At 33.9% G+C, this 20708-nt stretch overlaps 1 protein-coding gene across 1 annotated transcript in view; it reads left to right on the plus strand.

Annotated features, from left to right (window-relative positions):
* CDH9 (cadherin 9) overlaps positions 1-20708 on the plus strand; it is a 97657-nt gene that overhangs the window by 49516 nt on the left and 27433 nt on the right. Inside the window, exon 3 of the mRNA XM_005423856.3 lies at positions 765-1059. Coding sequence (XP_005423913.2) covers positions 765-1059 — 295 coding nt within the window. The remainder of the gene's footprint in view (positions 1-764; positions 1060-20708) is intronic.

Here is a 20708-nt window from a genome sequence, read left to right on the forward strand (position 1 = left end):
TTTTGGTTTTACACACTTTTTCATAATGGTGTTGTATGGCAAATCAATCAGTGTCTGTAAGTTCACAGGGACAGAATTTTGAACTCTTACAGAGGTTGAGTAGGAAAAGGATTGTTAAAGCCCTCTCTATGCTTTGAACATTTACCTCCTAGTGTTCTTGAAAATTATTTCTTCTGTGTGGAGAGAACTAGAAAGAAGGAAGTAATCAACAGAGGTAAGATGGTCCTTAAAAAATAAAAGAAGAAAATAATACAACCAGAAACATAAGTTACTTAAATCAGAATATTTATAGGTGATTTGGGGAAGCTCAGAATCTCTGATACTTAAAACTCTTTTTTTTTCTATTTTGTGTCAAGATAACCAATTACCTTACCAACAACCAGTAAATACAAGGCAAGAGTTATTTTACAAATAGAAATTTGGGAGTTTTACAGTCCCTGTCATTTTCTAAAAGGAGAATTCTGGTAGATTTTGGTCAGACTGGTAAAAGAAATAGAATTTTTTGTTATAAATTTGTTATTTAAAATAGTATTTCAACATCCTCTACATCCTCCTCTGTCCTTATGGGTTTGTTTGCAGCTATTTTTTGTGTATGACTGAGCATAAAATTTTCAATTTTTCCAACAGACTGGCAGAAGATAACCACTACTGACCCCAATTATAGTCAAGATTGTACAGACTTATTCATATGTGCTGAATTATTTGATCTGTAATAACAATATATATATATATTTATAAAATTCTTCTTTTCTACCTCTCTGAAGCTACACACTGACCAAGATAAAGGAGATGGAAATTTAAAATACATATTAACGGGAGATGGGGCTGGCAGTCTGTTCATTATAGATGAAAATACAGGAGATATTCATGCTGCAAAGAAATTGGACAGAGAAGAAAAGTCCCTGTACGTGCTACGTGCCAAGGCTATAGACAGAAAAACTGGAAGACAAGTGGAACCAGAGTCTGAATTTATCATTAAAATCCACGATATCAATGACAATGAACCAAAATTCACCAAGGACATGTACACTGCCAGTATTCCGGAGATGTCTGGAGTTGGTAGGTAAAAACTCCTTACTTAAAATACAAAAATATTTGATTTGATTGGGAACTTATAAGTAATTTATTATTTGAGGCACTTTCCATTAGCTGCTCTGAATATCCATGGAACAATTTCTGTTGCCAGCAATGTACCATCAATAATTGGTTTCTACTTTTATTAATTTGTTTCATCTTTATCCACTTTTTAATCTTTTTTCCATGCTATAAGCTGTTCTTTAGTCTTTCGAGCCCACCAGGACCATCAAGAAATGCAGCATGTATGGCTGTCTCATCAGTTACTACATAGTTTTGTCACAACTGATGTTATCACTTGCATAAAGAGTATCATCTTTGTATTTTAAGGTCTAATTTACCAAAATATTTTGTACCTTTAGACAGAAACAACTTTAAGTGTGTAAGTATATAAATCAATCAAAATATCAAAATGATGAAAAAATATGTTTTTACAATTTTTTTTCCTTCTTTTTTTATCAGTATTGATAGTTCTTGTTGGCCAGTTGCTTGTTTGTTTGCTTGTTCATTTTAATACGGACATTTTTACATTATATATTATAATATATTTAGGATATTATTATTATATTTGCCTTTATGGGTAAGAACTTAAAACTATTTATAACTGCTGAAATGTAAAGTAAAAATGTGGAGTTACAGTAGATGTGAGAAATACAGGATAACAGGAAAATAATTCTCTGAGTTTTGTTCAAATAAATAAAGTGATAGATAGTATTCACCAGCACACATTCATCAGAAGTTATCATGATTACCTAAGTGCTTTGCTTTTTTACAGCAGAGACAGTTTCTCTCATAAGATAAGTAAACATAAAATCCCTAGGCTATGGGAAACAACTAACAGAAAAATTTTCAAGAGTTATTTACTTTTCATGATTTACTGTAATGGTTTGCAAAATCAGTTGTGAATGATGGCATTGTTAAGAGAAAATAGTATAAAATAATCTTGTGATTAATATGCATCTTCACAAAATAATTCCCAGAAGCTAATATCTCTGAGAGCAGTAGAAGAAGTATAACAGAACTAGAATTTATTTTATAAACATGAGAATATAAATACTATTTTTATTTATTTTATAAGATAAAATAATTTATAATGTACTTTTAAAATATTTTATAATATTAAATAATATTTTGTAAGCATGAGAAAGGAACAAATACACTACCATATGTAATGTGAGGAGCTCAAGCATGCTTCTTTTAAAGATATATGGAAAACAGGGTAATCCTTTTCATTCAAAATTTACTTTGCTGATAATCACTGAAAGAAAAATGTTGGCAGATCACCTGTCATATTTAATTTGAAATATATTTGTAAGGAAGGAACTCTATGGGAATAGATAGGAAAAAAAATGATGTTCATGTTTAACATTATCACTTAGTCCAACTTTATTAGAGTCAAGGGAGAGGCATGAATAAAAGAGAAGTGAATATGATCCAGTGCTTTGGCACTGCCTGAGAAATACTAAGTCTATGAAACGTTTATATTTGATGAAGAGGATGACAGCATAAGAACCATAATGTACTTTAAGCTGGAGGAGTGTCCATAAAAGACACAAGAAAAGGTGAGTTTTACTTTGAAGAAGAATTTGTGTATTTTTCCTTAAGAAGGATATAAACAGCAAAAAATGTCCTTTAGCTTCTAATATGAAGACAAAATAAAGGATCTGAGTTACTCTTTCCTCTGTTTATATGACATTTAATTGGCATTTAGGAATATTAAAACCACTGGAATGGGAGGTTTTAGCATTTGAATTTGAGTGAATAAAAGTAGATTTGTTATTTTTTTAAAAGTGAAATAGAACAAAAACCCAAATCCAAACCAGTCCATTCTAGAAACAGACATTCTATATTTCTCAATTTCAGTCATAGGAATGCTAATTGAAGAGTCAGGATATACATACAGATGTAAAAAAGATTGCGCACATATATATATATATTTCTACTTGGAGTCCCTTCTGTACAATTTTTTTGAAAAAAACCCAACTTAAATAAAAGCCTAAAAGTTAAAGTTATTAAAGCAGTAGGCCAAAACCTTTTAGCTGGTTCTCTCCTGTAGAATTTAAAGTGTAATTTGAGGTTGGAGTGTTGTGTTTAAACAAGTCATAGAACCACAATATCATGGACTATCCTGAACTATCAGAGAATCTCAAGAGTCATTGAAGTCCAACTCCTGGCCCTGAGCAGGACATCCCAAGATCACCTCATGCCTAAAAGCATTGTCCAAATTCTTATTGAACTCTGTCAGGGTTTGTGCTGTGTCCACTTCCCTGGGGAGCCTGTTCCAGAGCCCAACCACCCTCTAAGTGAAGAACCTTTTTCTAGTATCGAACCAAAACCTCCCCGGACAAATCTTCAGTCCATTCCCTCAGGTCATGTCCCTGGTAACCACAGAGAAGAGATCAGTGTCTGCCCCTCCTCTTCCTCTCACAAGGAAGTTGTAACTGCAATGTGTCCTCTCAGTCTCCTCTCGTCCAGGCTGAGCAAAACAAGTGGGTTCAGCCACTCCTCATGCAGCTTTCCCTCAAGGCCCTTCTCCATCTTTGTTGTCTCCAATTTCTTTCTTTCTTTCTTTTTCCTTTTCTTTTTCCTTTTCTTTTTCCTTTTCTTTTTCCTTTTCTTTTTCCTTTTCTTTTTCCTTTTCTTTTTCCTTTTCTTTTTCCTTTTCTTTTTCCTTTTCTTTTTCCTTTTCTTTTTCCTTTTCTTTTTCCTTTTCTTTTTCCTTTTCTTTTTCCTTTTCTTTTTCCTTTTCTTTTTCCTTTTCTTTTTCCTTTTCTTTTTCCTTTTCTTTTTCCTTTTCTTTTTCCTTTTCTTTTTCCTTTTCTTTTTCCTTTTCTTTTTCCTTTTCTTTTTCCTTTTCTTTTTCCTTTTCTTTTTTTTTTTTCTCTTCTCTTCTCCTCTCCTCTCCCCTCCCCTCCCTTCCCTTCCCTTTTCTTCTTCTTTCCCTGCCCATCTGGGGATGCTGTGCCTCATGCACCCTCCTGACACAGTTGGCCCTCCTGGCTGCCCTTTCATGAAGTAAGAGCAAAAAGAAAAATTATTGATTGAGCAATACATATTAGGACTATTGCTGCTGTGAAAGTAAAACATCTCAAAAAAAGTGAGAACAAATAATGTGAATATAAAGAGGGAAGGAAGGAAGGAAGGAAGGAAGGAAGGAAGGAAGGAAGGAAGGAAGGAAGGAAGGAAGGAAGGAAGGAATCACAAAATAGCATTTCAAAAACCAGAAGATTCCAGAATAAAAAATTAGGTGCCTTTTAAATCTATAGTTTCCTCTATAACAAATGGATGAAAATAAGAATAATATAATAAAATCAAGAATCTGCGGAAGAGAGTGATCACCTTTATTAAGACTAACTGGAACGAAAAAGTCAAAGTATTCCTGCATTGCCTACATAAACACTTGAGATGTTTTTTAGACTGTATATAGAGATTCTTCCAGACCTAATCAATGAAGTTTTCTGACTGGAAATCACTATGTGGTTACACGATACAAACTATAAGAAATAGATGCACTCATGAAAAGCAGGTCAAAAATCTGCAGAAAAATCCCAGTTTCTTTCAACCTTTTATCTCTTCCCAATTTTCTGTCTCAAACCACTTTTTTTTTCTTAACTATTATATTTACTATGTTTGCCAAGTCCAACAAATATGACAGCAGATATTTATGAAAGCCCAGGGAAATGTCACTAAGATTGAGAAATTGAAGAGGAATCATCTCTAACAATGTTTCCAGCTGTGTGTATATCTGTTATTCAAATTGCAATCATACTATGTACTTCTCAGTGTGTTACTGGCTGTTCTTGGAATAACTATGTCTAGAGCACACAAGGGAGAATGGTAAGTCAACACCTCTGACAGAATGTGTGATTTTCAGTACCAATAAGCAAACTGCCATCATGTTTAACTAGTTTGATAGTAAGAAGAGTGAAAGCATAACGTGGATTTTCAGCACAACCTATTCAAGCCCTGGGGAAATATGAATGCTTATTTGTGCACTTGTTTGTGCAGCCATCAAGTTATATATAAATTAGCCCTGCTATGCCTAAATAGGATCCAATCCAACAGTGTTATGGGTAAACCTAATATGCTGTGTAGCAAAGTTAGTTACTGGGAGTAATCAAAACCACTGAAGTGAGCTGACTGCAGGGTCATTTCAGATAAATTTTATGGAAATGATCATGTTAAACGGATATTGACTTCAAAAGTTGAATGAGAAAGTTAGTTTAAGACATTCTAAAACTCAATAACATAGAATTTCTCATTAAAATCATCTGCTGTACTGAAGTGCTAAAGTATAATAACTGATGCAGCTATATTTTTGAACAATACTAGAGTGGACTGGAAGAACCCTGTCAATCATGTTAGATTTAGTAAATTGTTTAAATAAAATATAATTTCAAAAAATGAGAAAAAGAGGCTAGGAAGACCCATAAAGGTTAATCAAAACATAATAAAAGATGAAAATTTTAAACTGATAGAGTACCAAAGTTCTAAGGTATAGCCTTGGTCTCAATGAAGAATTGGTGGATTTCAAGCATGAACTAGTCTGAACTACCTATCTAAACCCCCCCAAAATTCAGAGAAGTTAAATATATATTAGGCATCATGAATATTTTTTTAAATTTTCTCTTCATGTAGAATGAAAAAGACAACTTTAATCACACTTAAAATTTACTCTTTTCATTTTCAAGGCTTACATGAGCATAAGATCAGTCCAAGTATTTTTCCAAGTGAAACATTGCTAAAAAACCCTAAATAAAAGCCAATCAAAGCTAACACCACACCTCACTGAGTAAACCACTTTTCTCAGGCTATAAGCAAAGTTATTAGGAACGTTTTGAAAAGGGAAGTTAGCAATGAGATGTTCTATGTATTTAATCCCTTTTGGCACCCAAGTCAATATTATTCTATCCCTCTATACCTGCTTTGCTAATTTTAATGAGTAAGGTTTACCAGTTTTATCTCATTAAGCTGCTTTAGCATGCCACTGATGAGAATTTCACAACAAATTTTTATCTTTGCATTGATTCTATTAGGAAAAGGGACAATGCCTGATATAATTTACCAGTCATTTCTTTAAAATGCTACTTTCAAAAATTATAGTTCTAACCAAAGACACTTAACATATTTTAAGATTTCTACACAGGAGAATTTCTGCACAGCGCAGCATATTTTAAATGGTTAAATTTAGAGCATAAAATTTTTCCATTATATCACTTTTATTGAAAATAATCAGAATGCAAGATTTTTTCTTTAGCTGATAAGTGGGGTTTGTTAGAAAATGTTATGTATGAAATATAAACATAGTCATTTTCAAGCGAGGTGTAGAGGATTATAGCAAGACTAAACATTTCTTGTACTGAACAGCTATTCTAAATAAAAGATATAAATAGAATATATATGTAAAAGACATATACATGAATAAAAAGTGAGATGAACATGCACATTGGATAATATGCATTAACGTTACCATTCTTATTACTCTGCTGTTGTCTTTGAATGCAGTAGTATATCCTGAAGCACCAATAATACAATGATTCTATTAAAAGCTCCATTATCATTGTTCAATATTTCTATAGTATTTCTTGAGAATCTATAATCAGCATGACTACTACTTCATTTAAGTAAGACTGCGCTCCATTCTGATATTATTTTTAGTTACACCATGTTTTCAGCATCACATAATCCCAAGTGCATTTCTCAAGAACAGTTTGGTATTTTGTATAGGAAGCTCTTAGAAGAACAAGTAGGACTTATGGTTAAAAAGTTAAAAAAAAAAAAAAAAAAGAGGAAAGGAAAAAAATGAACCAAATGCACTAACCATCACATTTTCTATTTTTGAATTTGCTTATGTCAGTAACCATTAATCTACAGATGTGTAAAAACAACTAAAGAGAAGCAGCTTTCATCTTTCAAACTTCAGAAGGAAATATTTATATTTTCTCTTTTGCATATTTTCCCTGGTTTCAGATGTTTATAAAAAGAAGCTATGAATGGCTGTTTTGACTTTGACACAAGCTTAAAAAAACAGTTTGCTAACTAGCAAAACTTCAGAATTCTAATTGTTAATGTGAACTCTATTTTAAAATGAATTATTGAGTTAGCTTTAAGAGAAAGATACATTTCAAATAAATATTTCATCCACAACTTCATATTTTACAAGGTAGAATTAGAATTCCTTTTAGTCAAACTAAGCATGATGGCACAAATTCTGTAACTAGAATACTTTCAATATTTCTTTTTGTATTAGCCACTGTAACTAAAGACTTTCAAAACCATTGTAAATGTCAGAATCTTTTTTAAATGCAGAATTTTTATCCTAATTTCTTTCTTATTTTCATGCAATAAAATTTGTTTGCTATGAAATAAATAAAAATATAGAAAATAAGAGTTCAATGTCTAGCAACATTTTCTTAAGTCATCAAGGTAAAAAGTCAAAATCCTCTTTTTATTAAATAGTCAAAACCATAAATATTTCCAGAATATTTTCAAAGAATTTTGGAGTATTTGGGTTTTTTTCTTTCACTTTTGGGCATGAAGTCTGTTAAGGACATGAAGAGTATGTTTATTAGGAAATTATATAGAAGTATTTATAAGTATTTTGCATTTGGCATGAGGCAGAATTCTAAAAGACTAGTATGAATGGATGCTTTAAAACTTCATATTTCTAATGTTCAAAAGAAAACCGCTAGAACACCAAAAGAGTCGTATTTAGATCATGATTAAATTCTTCTATTCATTGTCTACACAGTTATCTATGTATATAATATGGCCAGCATCTTCCTAGAAAAAAGGATGTCTGCAAGGAACTTAGTACAGCTCTGGTACTGTAAACAGGTTATTTTGAGTTTGTACAGCTCCGCTGATTTCAAGCTGGATGTTACAGAAGTGTTAGGATTTTCCTGTATGTTGTTCATTCCACAATCAATGTGTATAATTTCTATAAATTTTAAATATCCATTTAAAACTACTAATATTCTTTGTTAAGGATTGAAGATAAAATAAACACCTAAAATACAATATAGGTAATCACATCTAAAATTGATATGTATGTATTGTGTATATCATGGAATCACAGAACAGCTTGGGTTGGAAGGGATCCTAAAGGTATCTAGGCCCCTGCCATGGGCAGGGACACCTTCCACTAAACCAGGTTGCTCAGACCTCCATCCAACCCAGCCTTGAATGCTTCCAAGAATGAGGTTACTTCTCTGGGCATCCTATTTCAGTTCCTCACCATCCTCAAACTAAAGTATTTCTTCCTAACATGCGATCTAAACCTACGCTTTTTCAGTTAAAAATAGTTCCCCCTTGTCCTGTCACTACAGACTTGTGAATAGTCTCTCTTCCTCTTTCTTGTTGGGTCCCTCCAGGCACTGGAAGGCTGCAATCAGGTAGCCCTGAAGCCTTCTCTTCTCCAAGTGGAACAATTCCAATTCTCTCAGCCTTTCCACACTGGAAATGTGCTCCATCGCTATAACCTTTTTTGTGGTCTTCTCTAGACTTGCTCCAACCAGTCAATGTTATTCCTGTTCTGGGGATCCCAGAGATCCCCACGCACGATTCCTGCTAGCTACGATGCTTTTGATGCAGACCAGAACGTGTTTGGCTTTCTGTGAGTGCACATTGCTGGGTCATGTCCAGCCTCTCATGCACAAGCACTCTCAAGTCCTTCTCGGCAGGGCTGCTCAATCTGTTCATGCCTCAGCCTGTGTTGATATTGGGCATTGCCCTGATCCAGGCGCAGCACCTTGCCCTTGGTCTTGTTAATCCTCGTGAAATTCTCGTGGGTGCAGTTCTCAAGCTTGTCCAGATCGCTCTGGATGGCATCCTGTCCTTCAGATGTGTCAATCACATTACTCACTTGGAATCACCTACCAGTTTGTTGAGGCTACCCTTGAGCCCTTGGTCTATGTCATTAATTAAGACATTAAATGACACTGGTCCTGGTAAAAACTCCAGTGAGACACTGATTGTAACTGATGTCCATTGGAGCACTGAGGCATTGACAACTACACACTGGATGTGTCTGTCCAACCAATACATTATGGACTAAACAGTCCACCTATCAAATCCCTCTCTCTGTAATTTGGAGAAAATAATGTTGTGGGGGACCATGTCAAAGGCTTTACAGAAGCCCGTATAAAAAAACATCTGTAACATCTTTGTGAAGATTTCAAATAATTCACAAATTTAAAGTTTACAGAATGCTTTAACATTCCAGATAAGATCTCAAGCTACAGAAAAAGGAGTGACACTCTTTTTTCTCCTTTTTGGTCTCTCTGTTCCCTCCCAGGTATGATCTCTTATGTTTTCGCCACTGTCTTTTGAACCCAGAAGAAGAAAGTTTAAGGAACTAAATCATCATAAAGATGGATTGTTCAAGATCAATATTCCCTTTCTACTACTTCTGTTCCCTGATTCCGATAACATGAGGTTAGATGCTAGAACTAGGGTTAGGGAAGTGTCAGGAATATGCAAAATATAGCAGGTAAAAGCAGGTGAGACTCTTTCATCCAGCAGTGTCTAACTTCAGCTAAATAATTATTGACACATCCATTTTTCTTCAGCTACAAAATTTTTCTAACCTAAACAGGGTTCCCCACTTTCTTTCTTATTTTTTCTTTTCTTTTGAGATGGAGACAACTTTGATTTCTTATTAAGACACCAGAAATCTGAGGCAGCACATTGGGAAAACCAGAACCATGGAGTCATCTGCTATGAGTAACAGCTGACTCTTGGTGCTACAAGAAATTGGGGTTTTGTAAAAGTGCTGTCAGCAAGTAAAAGTAACTAGTGTTTGCTGCTAATATAGGAAGGTATAAACAATTTTTCTGTTTCTGTCCTCTGAGAACTGAGCCACTGTCAACTCACTGGCAGTCTGTGACCTCTGAGCTCGCTTAGACCTCCACCTGCTGACCTTTCACAGTATTCTGGTCTAAAATATTTTCATAGGAAGAAAGAAGGTGCCAGAAGTTCAAATGCAGCAATTAGTAAGCAGGATGGGTGATTTTATAGCACTATATGGGACTTTAGGATTCATCAGCTAATTGGTCCAAATTTTGGAGATGCAGTTTTAAGCTGACTACAAACTCATTTAAACTCAATTTTCTACTACTTCATAGAAGACTAGAACAGCTCTACTCCATAGATATGTCATAATAAGTTCAGCTATTGCAGCAATGGACATTGAAATGTCCATTGGAATAACCTTGAAATGACAGTCGCCTTGCCAAATGGAATGTTCAGACCTGGGCTGTGTAAAATGTGCCTCCCCTTTCTATCTCTTTGAAATGACTCATTGCAAAACTGCTTGCCTGGCTACATTATTGCAACAAATTTATTATTTCCCATTATCTGTCTACATTGAAAGCAAAACAAAAGGAAAAAAGACAAAAAATCCCAAAATAATAAACACTCCCCTCCCCCAAAACAAAGACCTGTGCATCTCTAAATTAGAGTTTGAAACTAGCATTAAAAGTTCCTCTCTCACACCCACATTAAGTATTTTTGGATGTATTCATTTTTCTTACTTTTATTTCATTAGATTTTCAGCTACAACACCAAAATCTGTGAACAAAAGCATAATGCTCTCAGATTCTTCATATCAGCACTTTTGCAGGGAAATACAGTGGGATATGGTCTGCCTGATTAGAGATGCTGTCCTTCTGACTGCATGTTAAATCCTTCCATCTTTCATGGCTTCACATCTGAAAACCAAAATTATCACTTACATTCCGAAACAACATGTTGCTTCAGCCAGTGCGTAAAACTCTTGATACCAACATACAACTTTCTATACATCCTGTGATATAAACATGTTACTATTCACAACCATGTGCAACCTGTTTTCAGAGCCACCACCAGTAAGTGGAATTCCTATGCACAATGCCAGTTTATAGACACCTAATTTATTCCCCTATGAGCCTTTGAAGATACCAACCATCAAGTAGCTTTCCTTGTTTCAAGACATGCTACAGAATAAGACTTGCAGTGAGGCCCTTCTCACGTTTATGGGACCACATTGAAGCCTGCAGCAAGTGAACTGGTGGTACTAAGGACTGGAATAGCCGGCACTAATTAACAGTACCAATATTAGGACCCCCTGTGTCCTTTTCAGAAGGAGCATGTCAGAGGCATATGTGTGTTATAGCCTTCAGTACAACTAAAATATGCCAGACATTAAATTAAACAGTTTAGTATTGGACAGATTATGCGTTAAAAGTACTAACATTAGTGTCACTGTTTATATCAAGCTAATGCACAGAGTTCTTTCCTGAAACCATGTAATTATGTTCCTTTATGTGCACTTTTAGGTGTCTGAAAAAAACTCTTTTCTTCATTTAAACAGTTTTTGGAAATGGGATTTCTCAAGTGTTTTTGTAGTTGTATGGGAAGGCTGGTTACACAGATCTAAGTCAGGAATTACAATTCACTAGATAAAAGGTAAATGTGTTTGATATTCTTTTATATGTAGCCATAAAAGAGATTTTTCAAATTACATTGAGAAGTATATATTTTTAAAAATTATTATTGTTTGTTAAATTAAAGCCCATCTAGGATGCTTACTTAATCTAATCTATTGAATGCAGAATATTTTCAAGTTTTTATTAAAAAAAGACGGCTTTCTGAATGCCTGATACACCTTAGTTGCTAATATTATGCAGCTGAGTGTAAAGTTGAGGATTTTGTTTTTAATCACACTAACATCTGCAAGCATGTATTTTGAAACTAAAACACTGAGTAATTTCCTTTGTTTTGGTTTGGTTTTTTTCCCCTACCAGATTTCTGCATAACTTCTAGGGATCTCTAAGATATATCAATAAAACACAACAGATCATATTTGGGTTCAAAATAAAACACTTTTTTTTTTCAAAATAATATAAATTAGCTAATATTCGCACAGAGACAACACACATAAAGATGCTTTGCATAATTTTCAGTCTTCCAAAGAGATAGCAGTCCTATCAAACAGATCTCTCCAAAACAAAAGTCTACATTCCAAAACCTTCATTTATCCTGTATATCTCTTTTTGTGAGCTATCTCACTCTACCCTAATTCTCAGTTTTAGTAGGTTTACTGGGAACTTACAGCTATGCCTCATGTAAATGTGGATGATTTGTACCATTTCAATTAAAAATTATTTAGCTGCAGAATTCCATCAGCCTAAGAGTAGAAAACAAAGGAAAAGAACATTACCTGCCCCCAAGAAGTCCACTATTCGCCTTAATAGATATGATACAATATCTGTCCATAATGGATACAATATAATTAAATAAGAAAATGTCTCACTTAAAATGTGGCTATATATATATATATATATATATATATATATATATATATATATATATATATAGTAGATACATATGTTTTTATATATTACCTAATTTTTTTTCAATTAAATCATTAAAATAGGTATGGTAACTGATTTCAATTTTATAGCAACACAGAAGATGAATTATGGGAATGGCAGTTACATATGTGCTTTTCTTCATTCAATTAATACTTCAGCTTGAATTCTGTTATAAAACAGCATTTTTCCTTCTTACCAATCATATAATCATTTTGGAAATTTTCTGTAGCATACACAGCCCTCAGAGAGTCAAGAAAATGAAAGTAAGAAAAGTGTTATCCTGGGCTCTCTTGTCTGACTTCTGCTTATTTGAAAAGTGCTTGATATTATTCCCAATGTTGCTCATCTTTTAGTGAGCATGGTAACAAACAGGTTACAGCATTTCTCATGTACTTTTCTCAATATCTTGCAAAATGTACATCTGCAAGTTTCCCCAATGATATAAATCCTGATGCTCACATTTACTTAGTTTTGTACAACCTTACCAGATGCCTCAGAACACTTTCCAGAATAGCTTTTTCCTACAACCTCATAGATGCATAACACTGTAAAATTAACATCTAGAATGATTAAGATCTGTACAAGTATCAGTTTTATTCCTTATGAAGTTTGTTCATATCTTCATATTCAAAATACATTGCTCACATCTAATTGGAGATTAAAAGTAAACAACTCTCTGCACCAAACCAGAACAATGCAATCTAACTTAATGTTCCCAAAGTATGTACATGTGTGAATATCTTACATTTAACTGCCAATAAACTGCAAATTCTCATCAATGCTTCCTGCTAGAAAGGCAGCTCAATAACAGTTACTTCATTCTATTCCAAGACCAATGATAAATAACCTGTGATAAATTAGGCTATGTACGCAGTAAAAAAAATTTGAAAGCTTTATTTCCCCATAAAGTCAAAATATGTGACAGTCGTGAAAAGAAATTGCCACACACCTAAAGGGTAGCCACCTTTTTAGTTCATAGAAGTGGTTAAGGAGAGAGGAAGGTGAAAAAATAATATTATATTTCATGGTCCAGAAGACTGATAGTTACTGACTTCATGACTACAATTTTAAAAGACACCTTGGCTATCAGGAAGGTGTGTCTACCTGAGGAAAATAAACAAACTGTTTAAATGAATATGTCAAATTAATTTTCACTGAGTCTTAATCACCAGTGTCTAAACATTTTCAAGTTGTCTCAGGCATTTTTAGGAGTATTTCCCAAGCAAATAACTTGTAGTCAGCACCTTTAATTTTTATTCAAATAGAAACATGTCCATCTGTGAGATATGTGCAAATGAGATTGTTCCCATGATCATTTTACTGTGAGGAGTCTTGCACTAAATCACCAATGAACGTCCAATTGATTTACAGACATGGTGAAAATTCAACAGTCTTTAGCAGAGCACTTTTGCCTTTGAATCATTTGACACATTATACTTAAGGCATTTGAACGCTTTTGAAGGTAAATGAAGTACCTAGAGACAATAATGGCAAAATCTCTTGATTGGCCCTACTTAATATTCTAGACATATACCTACACCAATACACCCACACAGATATATATATATATATAGTTACATCTGTATTTACTTATGTATACATGCATGCACACTCTAGAAATGTTCTGCTTTTATGTGAAAATGGTACTCTAATAAATGTATCTTTAAAAAGCAAATAATTGGGATAATCCTGGAATATATTATTTTGCTTTGTTTTAGACTCTATTTCTCCTCAACATTGTAGGGTTTTTTTGTTATTTTTACAGACAATATCCAGCGCATCTAAACATCACAGAAGCAAGAGATGTTCATGAATCACATATTATAAGCTAATGTAAATTTAAGGCTGCCATAATACTTCATTGACTGCATTTTTATGAAAATTGCTGCTTTCCACAGCTGTATTAATCTTTAAAGAGAAATAATTATCACTACCCAAAAAGGAGTTCCAACAAATGACAAAAATGATCCCAAGTAAAATAAAGATGAGGCCAGCCTGTCATCATCAAAATTATGTTCTTGCTCATGATCATAATAGAGATTCACATGTGGTTTTAAAATGTGCCTGTTTGCAGATCTGGCAAAAATACAAACTCTGTAAAGGTTCCCATTAATTTGTATTAGAGACTAATTTTCAAAATGGAAATGAGAGTAGGATTCTAGTTCTCATTCGTAGATAGAAAATAAAAAACTCATAAAGAGATACATAAACTGAGCTCAAAAAAGGAGCAAATGAAAAATAAGTACAGAAAGTTAGCTTGTTCCTTCTCAAAAATTCATAACTTTAGTGTTGCATTGCAAAATACAAAACAGTACAGGCATGCACATCAGAACTGAAACTTTGCAAACTCTCTTTCTTTCTTTCTTTCTTTCTTTCTTTCTTTCTTTCTTTCTTTCTTTCTTTCTTTCTTTCTTTCTTTCTTTCTTTCTTTCTTTCTTTCTTTCTTTCTTTCTTTCTTTCTTTCTTTCTTTCTTTCTCTCTCTCTTCCTTTCTTTCTTTCTTTCTTTCTTTCTCTTTCTTTCTTTCTTTCTTTCTTTCTCTTTCTTTCTTTCTTTCTTTCTTTCTCTCTCTTTTCTTTCTTTCTTTCTTTCTTTCTTTCTTTCTTTCTTTCTTTCTTTCTTTCTTTCTTTCTTTCTTTCTTTCTTTCTTTCTTTCTTTCTTTCTTTCTTTCTTTCTTTCTTTCTTTCTTTCTTTCTTTCTTTCTTTCTTTCTTTCTTTCTTTCTTTCTTTCTTTCTTTCTTTCTTTCTTTCTTTCTTTCTTTCTTTCTTTCTTTCTTTCTTTCTTTCTTTCTTTCTTTCTTTCTTTCTTTCTTTCTTTCTTTCTTTCTTTCTTTCTTTCTTTCTTTCTTTCTTTCTTTCTTTCTTTCTTTCTTTCTTTCTTTCTTTCTTTCTTTCTTTCTTTCTTTCTTTCTTTCTTTCTTTCTTTCTTTCTTTCTTTCTTTCTTTCTTTCTTTCTTTCTTTCTTTCTTTCTTTCTTTCTTTCTTTCTTTCTTTCTTTCTTTCTTTCTTTCTTTCTTTCTTTCTTTCTTTCTTTCTTTCTTTCTTTCTTTCTTTCTTTCTTTCTTTCTTTCTTTCTTTCTTTCTTTCTTTCTTTCTTTCTTTCTTTCTTTCTTTCTTTCTTTCTTTCTTTCTTTCTTTCTTTCTTTCTTTCTTTCTTTCTTTCTTTCTTTCTTTCTTTCTTTCTTTCTTTCTTTCTTTCTTTCTTTCTTTCTTTCTTTCTTTCTTTCTTTCTTTCTTTCTTTCTTTCTTTCTTTCTTTCTTTCTTTCTTTCTTTCTTTCTTTCTTTCTTTCTTTCTTTCTTTCTTTCTTTCTTTCTTTCTTTCTTTCTTTCTTTCTTTCTTTCTTTCTTTCTTTCTTTCTTTCTTTCTTTCTTTCTTTCTTTCTTTCTTTCTTTCTTTCTTTCTTTCTTTCTTTCTTTCTTTCTTTCTTTCTTTCTTTCTTTCTTTCTTTCTTTCTTTCTTTCTTTCTTTCTTTCTTTCTTTCTTTCTTTCTTTCTTTCTTTCTTTCTTTCTTTCTTTCTTTCTTTCTTTCTTTCTAGAATAATGACTTAATCATAGAAATGTTATTTCTTCACTACTCTTAGCTTCCTTCATTCATGTAGTACAGCTTTAAGATACTTTCTGCTTTGCCCTTTTCTCAAAAGTAGTTGTGGTCTTCCAAACAATTTCTAAAGTTCTTACTTAAAATCCCATAAATAAAACTAAAGCCTCTTTGAAACTGTTGGCTAGGAGTAGGGATTTTTAACCAAGAGGTAAGCATGCTGCAGCCTTTATGAACTTATGAAGCCTTTATGAAGCTTCTCTTAACAGGATCAACAGGGTGAGCTCTTCCTATGTTTAATCAAAAAGCACCAGAATGTTGTTTCTCTCTTTTGGAGTATTCCAGAAATTAAGATGGGGCATAGGGTGAAAATTGCCACTCTCATCTTTTAAAAGGAAACAAGTTGTGGAGCTGTTGTGATTGACCTGTCATGGAGGGCAGCTGCCAGTTCATACAGGTGGCCTAATTCCACATCCCCTGTGGGCAGATTAGGAGTAATCAGGGTGATTTATGGCCAATATGGATTATTACAGCATTACTTCTGGCTCCTTCAACATGTCAGTTTCATTAGCAACTACTTCTAGTTGGATCAACCCTTTGTACATAGAGCAGCTTCAGACCCAGAAACACATTACCAGTGAATTTCATAATTATTTTGAATTGGAATTTTGAGGATAATTCTGTGATTAAGTATTTTAATTGGAATTTAGTATGTTTTAAACACAGACTGTAGATACTTGTTCTGCCTTATAAAAAGGTGTTTTCTAATTGTAAAGATGTACAAAGTATTGAAAATAATCAAGACTTCTAAGCTGCAGGTCATTTATTAAGGATGGCAGATAATTTTTTACTGTACAACTTTAATCATTAGAAAATGAAATATAAAAGCTAATCTGCATTAACACTTGAAAGAGTCTGAGTATTCTTTTCTCTGTTTCGTCTCTGCCATTTGATTGCACCAGTATTACTATTTCAGAAGTGACTTTATGGTGAGAAGGGGGAAAAAAGACCTTCACAAAAGAATAAACTTGCACAGAGTTGTTCACTCACTAGTCCTTCAAATTATTCCTCATTCTTTTTACTGTTTCCCACTTGTTATTGCATCCATAATGCTTATCAAATTCTCATGCAGGGCATCTGATGCACTTCACAGTTACAATTACTGTCAAAGAAAAACTAAAGTTACTGTATCAAGGTATCAAACAGCGGGAGGGTGAGTGCTGGAGACTTTGTTCAGCTTTAGCCATTCTTTCCGAGTTCAGTTTCTGACATTATGTTACAATGGTGTATGTATTTTATTCACTGGCAAATGCAGGCAGATTACAGACAGAGCAGTTTAGTCACATTACATCTCTCTGTGTGGTGAGACAATCACTAGTGCTTGGTTCTTGCTCTAATGCAAGCTCTCATAAGACAATCTAAAATGGGGTTTCTTTCTGTCATAGAAAAGGATGCAGTAAACAAAACCCCAAACCATCCCAACGCCGCACACACAAGAAATTATGAGCATTTTTCCTCATTTTGGTTACAAAAGGTACTGTTTCGGAAGTACAGGTGTGCAAAAATAGCATCTTGTATTTCTGAAATGAGTGGTTTGGCTTTTACTGCTATGGACTGAAACGGAGAGGGAAGTAGGGAAAGTAAGGCTGCAGTAGGCAGCATAGCTTGGTTTTGTTAGGTCTCTCACAAATTACTTTTAGTCACATTAGCAGGAATTGCAGTGACTCTGTACCTACACCACAGCGGTGCAAAGTTTCTGATTCCTGGGTTGGAGGTCACTGGATATCAAAAACAAGGGCAGAGTAACCATGTACAGTGACTAGTATATCAGCTGATTTCTCAATCAAAAATTTTGTGAGACAAGAGACACAAAAATAAGACAACATGTTTTCGAGTGAAATTAAGCTTCACTTCATAACTATGCAATGGATTATTAAAAATTGTTAAACTTGGTTAAACATAATTCATGAATTATTTTTTGAGTGTCCTCTTTTATGCCATCTTTTTACCTCCTCTCTTCTGTCTTCTGACAATATTTCTTCTCAATATATATGGCTGAACTACATTTTAAAGTCCTTTCTACTTTTCCATTTTAAGGCTATTGCTCTATGGGTCTAGCTCCTCAGGCTGCTTACTTGTTCTAAGTTGGCTGCTTTTTTTTTTTACTTGATCATGCCCATTTACTTCTGTTCTGCCTTGGATCATGCGTCTATTTACCTGTTGAATATTACTCCTTTTCTGCTTTTATTTGTTCTTTTCCTTTGTTCTACGAAATCTTTCATGCTACCGACCTGCTGCCCTTTCTACAGAAAAGGAAGACCAGTCTAGTGAAAGCCCCACTAAATTGTGGCTATGTACAAAAGAGCACAGTTCCCTTTGTGGTTCACTATTCTTTCAGCTTTTTAGGTAGATTTTCTCCCAATCAAAATGTAAGAGTTGTATCTCAACCTTATTTAGTCCTGTCCTTCACATAGAAAGTAGTCAGAAGGGATGTCATCCAGCTCATGTGGTAATGAGATACTTGGTGGTGAGCCCAATGTCTCCTTAAACTTTTTAGGCTTGTGTTAGTGACACATAGCTCCTATTCCACAGTTTGTCCAGTTCATTGTCTTGTTCTCCAGAGGGTCCAACCTTCTCTCAAAGACAAAAGTGGTTTAAAACCCCTCAAAATTTCTGTAGCTCACTTAATATTTCATTCATGTTTTCAGCAGGGGCATCTTCAGGCTACATTTGCATAAACCTTGGAGAGATGTTGTCTGAGCAAACTATGTGTCCATTCATCTTCTTTAAGGCTTCTAGATATACAAAATTTCCAATTTTGCCTCCAGAGTTTTTCCAGAGCTTACCCAAACATTTTTCACTGGTAAAAGTAATTATCTTTTAAAATCTTCCCTCTGTAAATAAGCTTGACAAACTGCAGATTGCCATTGTGTTTGAAAACAGGAAGCAAGCATAAGAGCTTCTCCTTTAGGGAGATAAAGTCCTTCCTGCCTCTCCACTTACCCCAGCTGGTCTTCTATTTCTGAAAATGAAACAGACTTTCTGCATATACACAGACAAAACTCCTCTGTAAAAGTCAGAACTTTTTAATAATTGCCAGTTTTGACAGAAGTAAACATAAAAAAATTAGAAATGAAGCTGTCTTATAATGTAAAAACATCCTGTTTCAGCATTTTCAGACTGTTTTGTTTCCAAACAACTTTTTCAATAATTTATACTGGCCACAGAAAGCCTAAGCCTTCTTATTTTTTCTTTAAATCAGAACTTTGAATTGTTCCAAAATACAAGTTTTATTAAAAATGTCAGAATCAAGATGCATTTTGAACTTATAGATTTCCCTTTAAAAAAAAAAGAAAAAATAAAAAGAGACCTGATTCTGCATGATATTTAAATCACCGTCATTTTTTTAACCAACATTCATGGTAGAACCTTGAAGCACACATTACTAACAGCATAATCTGCTCATTTTCTTCTCTCAAGATGGAGAACACTGTTTAAAATGAAGGTTACAGAGCAAGTTATCAGTAAAACTAAAATTTTCCAGTAGATGCAGATATATCCTTCTGACTGGCAGAAACTGTTGTAATTCATGTCAGCCAAAAGAGCCAAGTAGGAGCAAGAGTTGCATGCTGAACAGCATGACTTCTCATGAAAAGATAGCAAAATATGTGCCTGTCTCATCTAGTGGAAGACCTCTTTTCCACTGCAACAATCCTCCTCAAGCTATTTACTTCAGTTAGGCAATGGACTCTGGTATCATGCTGGGAGACCTAATTATACCAGAGGGATTCTTTCAAACACTTAATAGCACAAAGGAATAGAGAGCATTTTAAATATAATTCATAAAAGCATTCTCATTTCAAATGTTGTGGGTTTTTTTTTTCAAGCTTATGACTGACTCTTCATGCTTTCTAGTAATCTGTGTGACTCTCAATTCTGACACTTCCTAGATATGAAGGCATGCTCTCTCTAACTCTAATAGTTTTTCTTTATGGGTTCTACATTTTTACATGCGCTTACATGAATTTTTATGCATATACAAACACATGCAGGAGCACTCCTTACGCAGATTTAGATTTGTCTTCTCTCAGGCTACCTTCAAAGTTTACCTTGTGCATTTTGCTGCCCCTACATTAGTACCCTGTATATCATGCAACATATATGTTATCAAAGTGCTTAAGTTTCCATTCTCAAGACAAAGAGAAGAAAAAGAATGAGAAAAGAAAAAGACGAAGAGGAAGAGGAAAAGGAAAAGGAAAAGGAAAAGGAAAAGGAAAAGGAAAAGGAAAAAAAGGAAAATAAGAACATACCTCTTGAGAACTGAGATTTAGTTACCATCCTAGAAAGGATTAAACTTGCTGGGTTGGATTGGGTTGAAGTGGACTTGGCTTTGCAGAAGATTGATGTTATCACTACTTAGACTGTTATTGCAGTTATTCTCACATTTTCTGCGTCATCCTTCACACCAATTTGTTCTGTGTCACGTTTGATCATGGCTGTCTGCCAGAAGCCCACCCAACTGCTCTCTCACTCCCCTCCTCAGCAAAACTGGGAGAGAAAAGAAAACGGAAAACTCATGAGTTGAAGCAAAGATTGAGTGATTGCTTATCAATCGTCACAAGGCTGAAAACAGACTTCACTTGAAAAATTAATTTACTGCACATTAAAAATAGAGTTTGATGGTGAGAAACAAAGGTAAACACAAAAATAATTTCCCCCACTCCCTGTTCTTCCCACACT

Source organism: Geospiza fortis, unplaced genomic scaffold (assembly GCF_000277835.1).
Source record: "Geospiza fortis unplaced genomic scaffold, GeoFor_1.0 scaffold58, whole genome shotgun sequence".
Lineage (NCBI taxonomy): Eukaryota > Metazoa > Chordata > Aves > Passeriformes > Thraupidae > Geospiza > Geospiza fortis.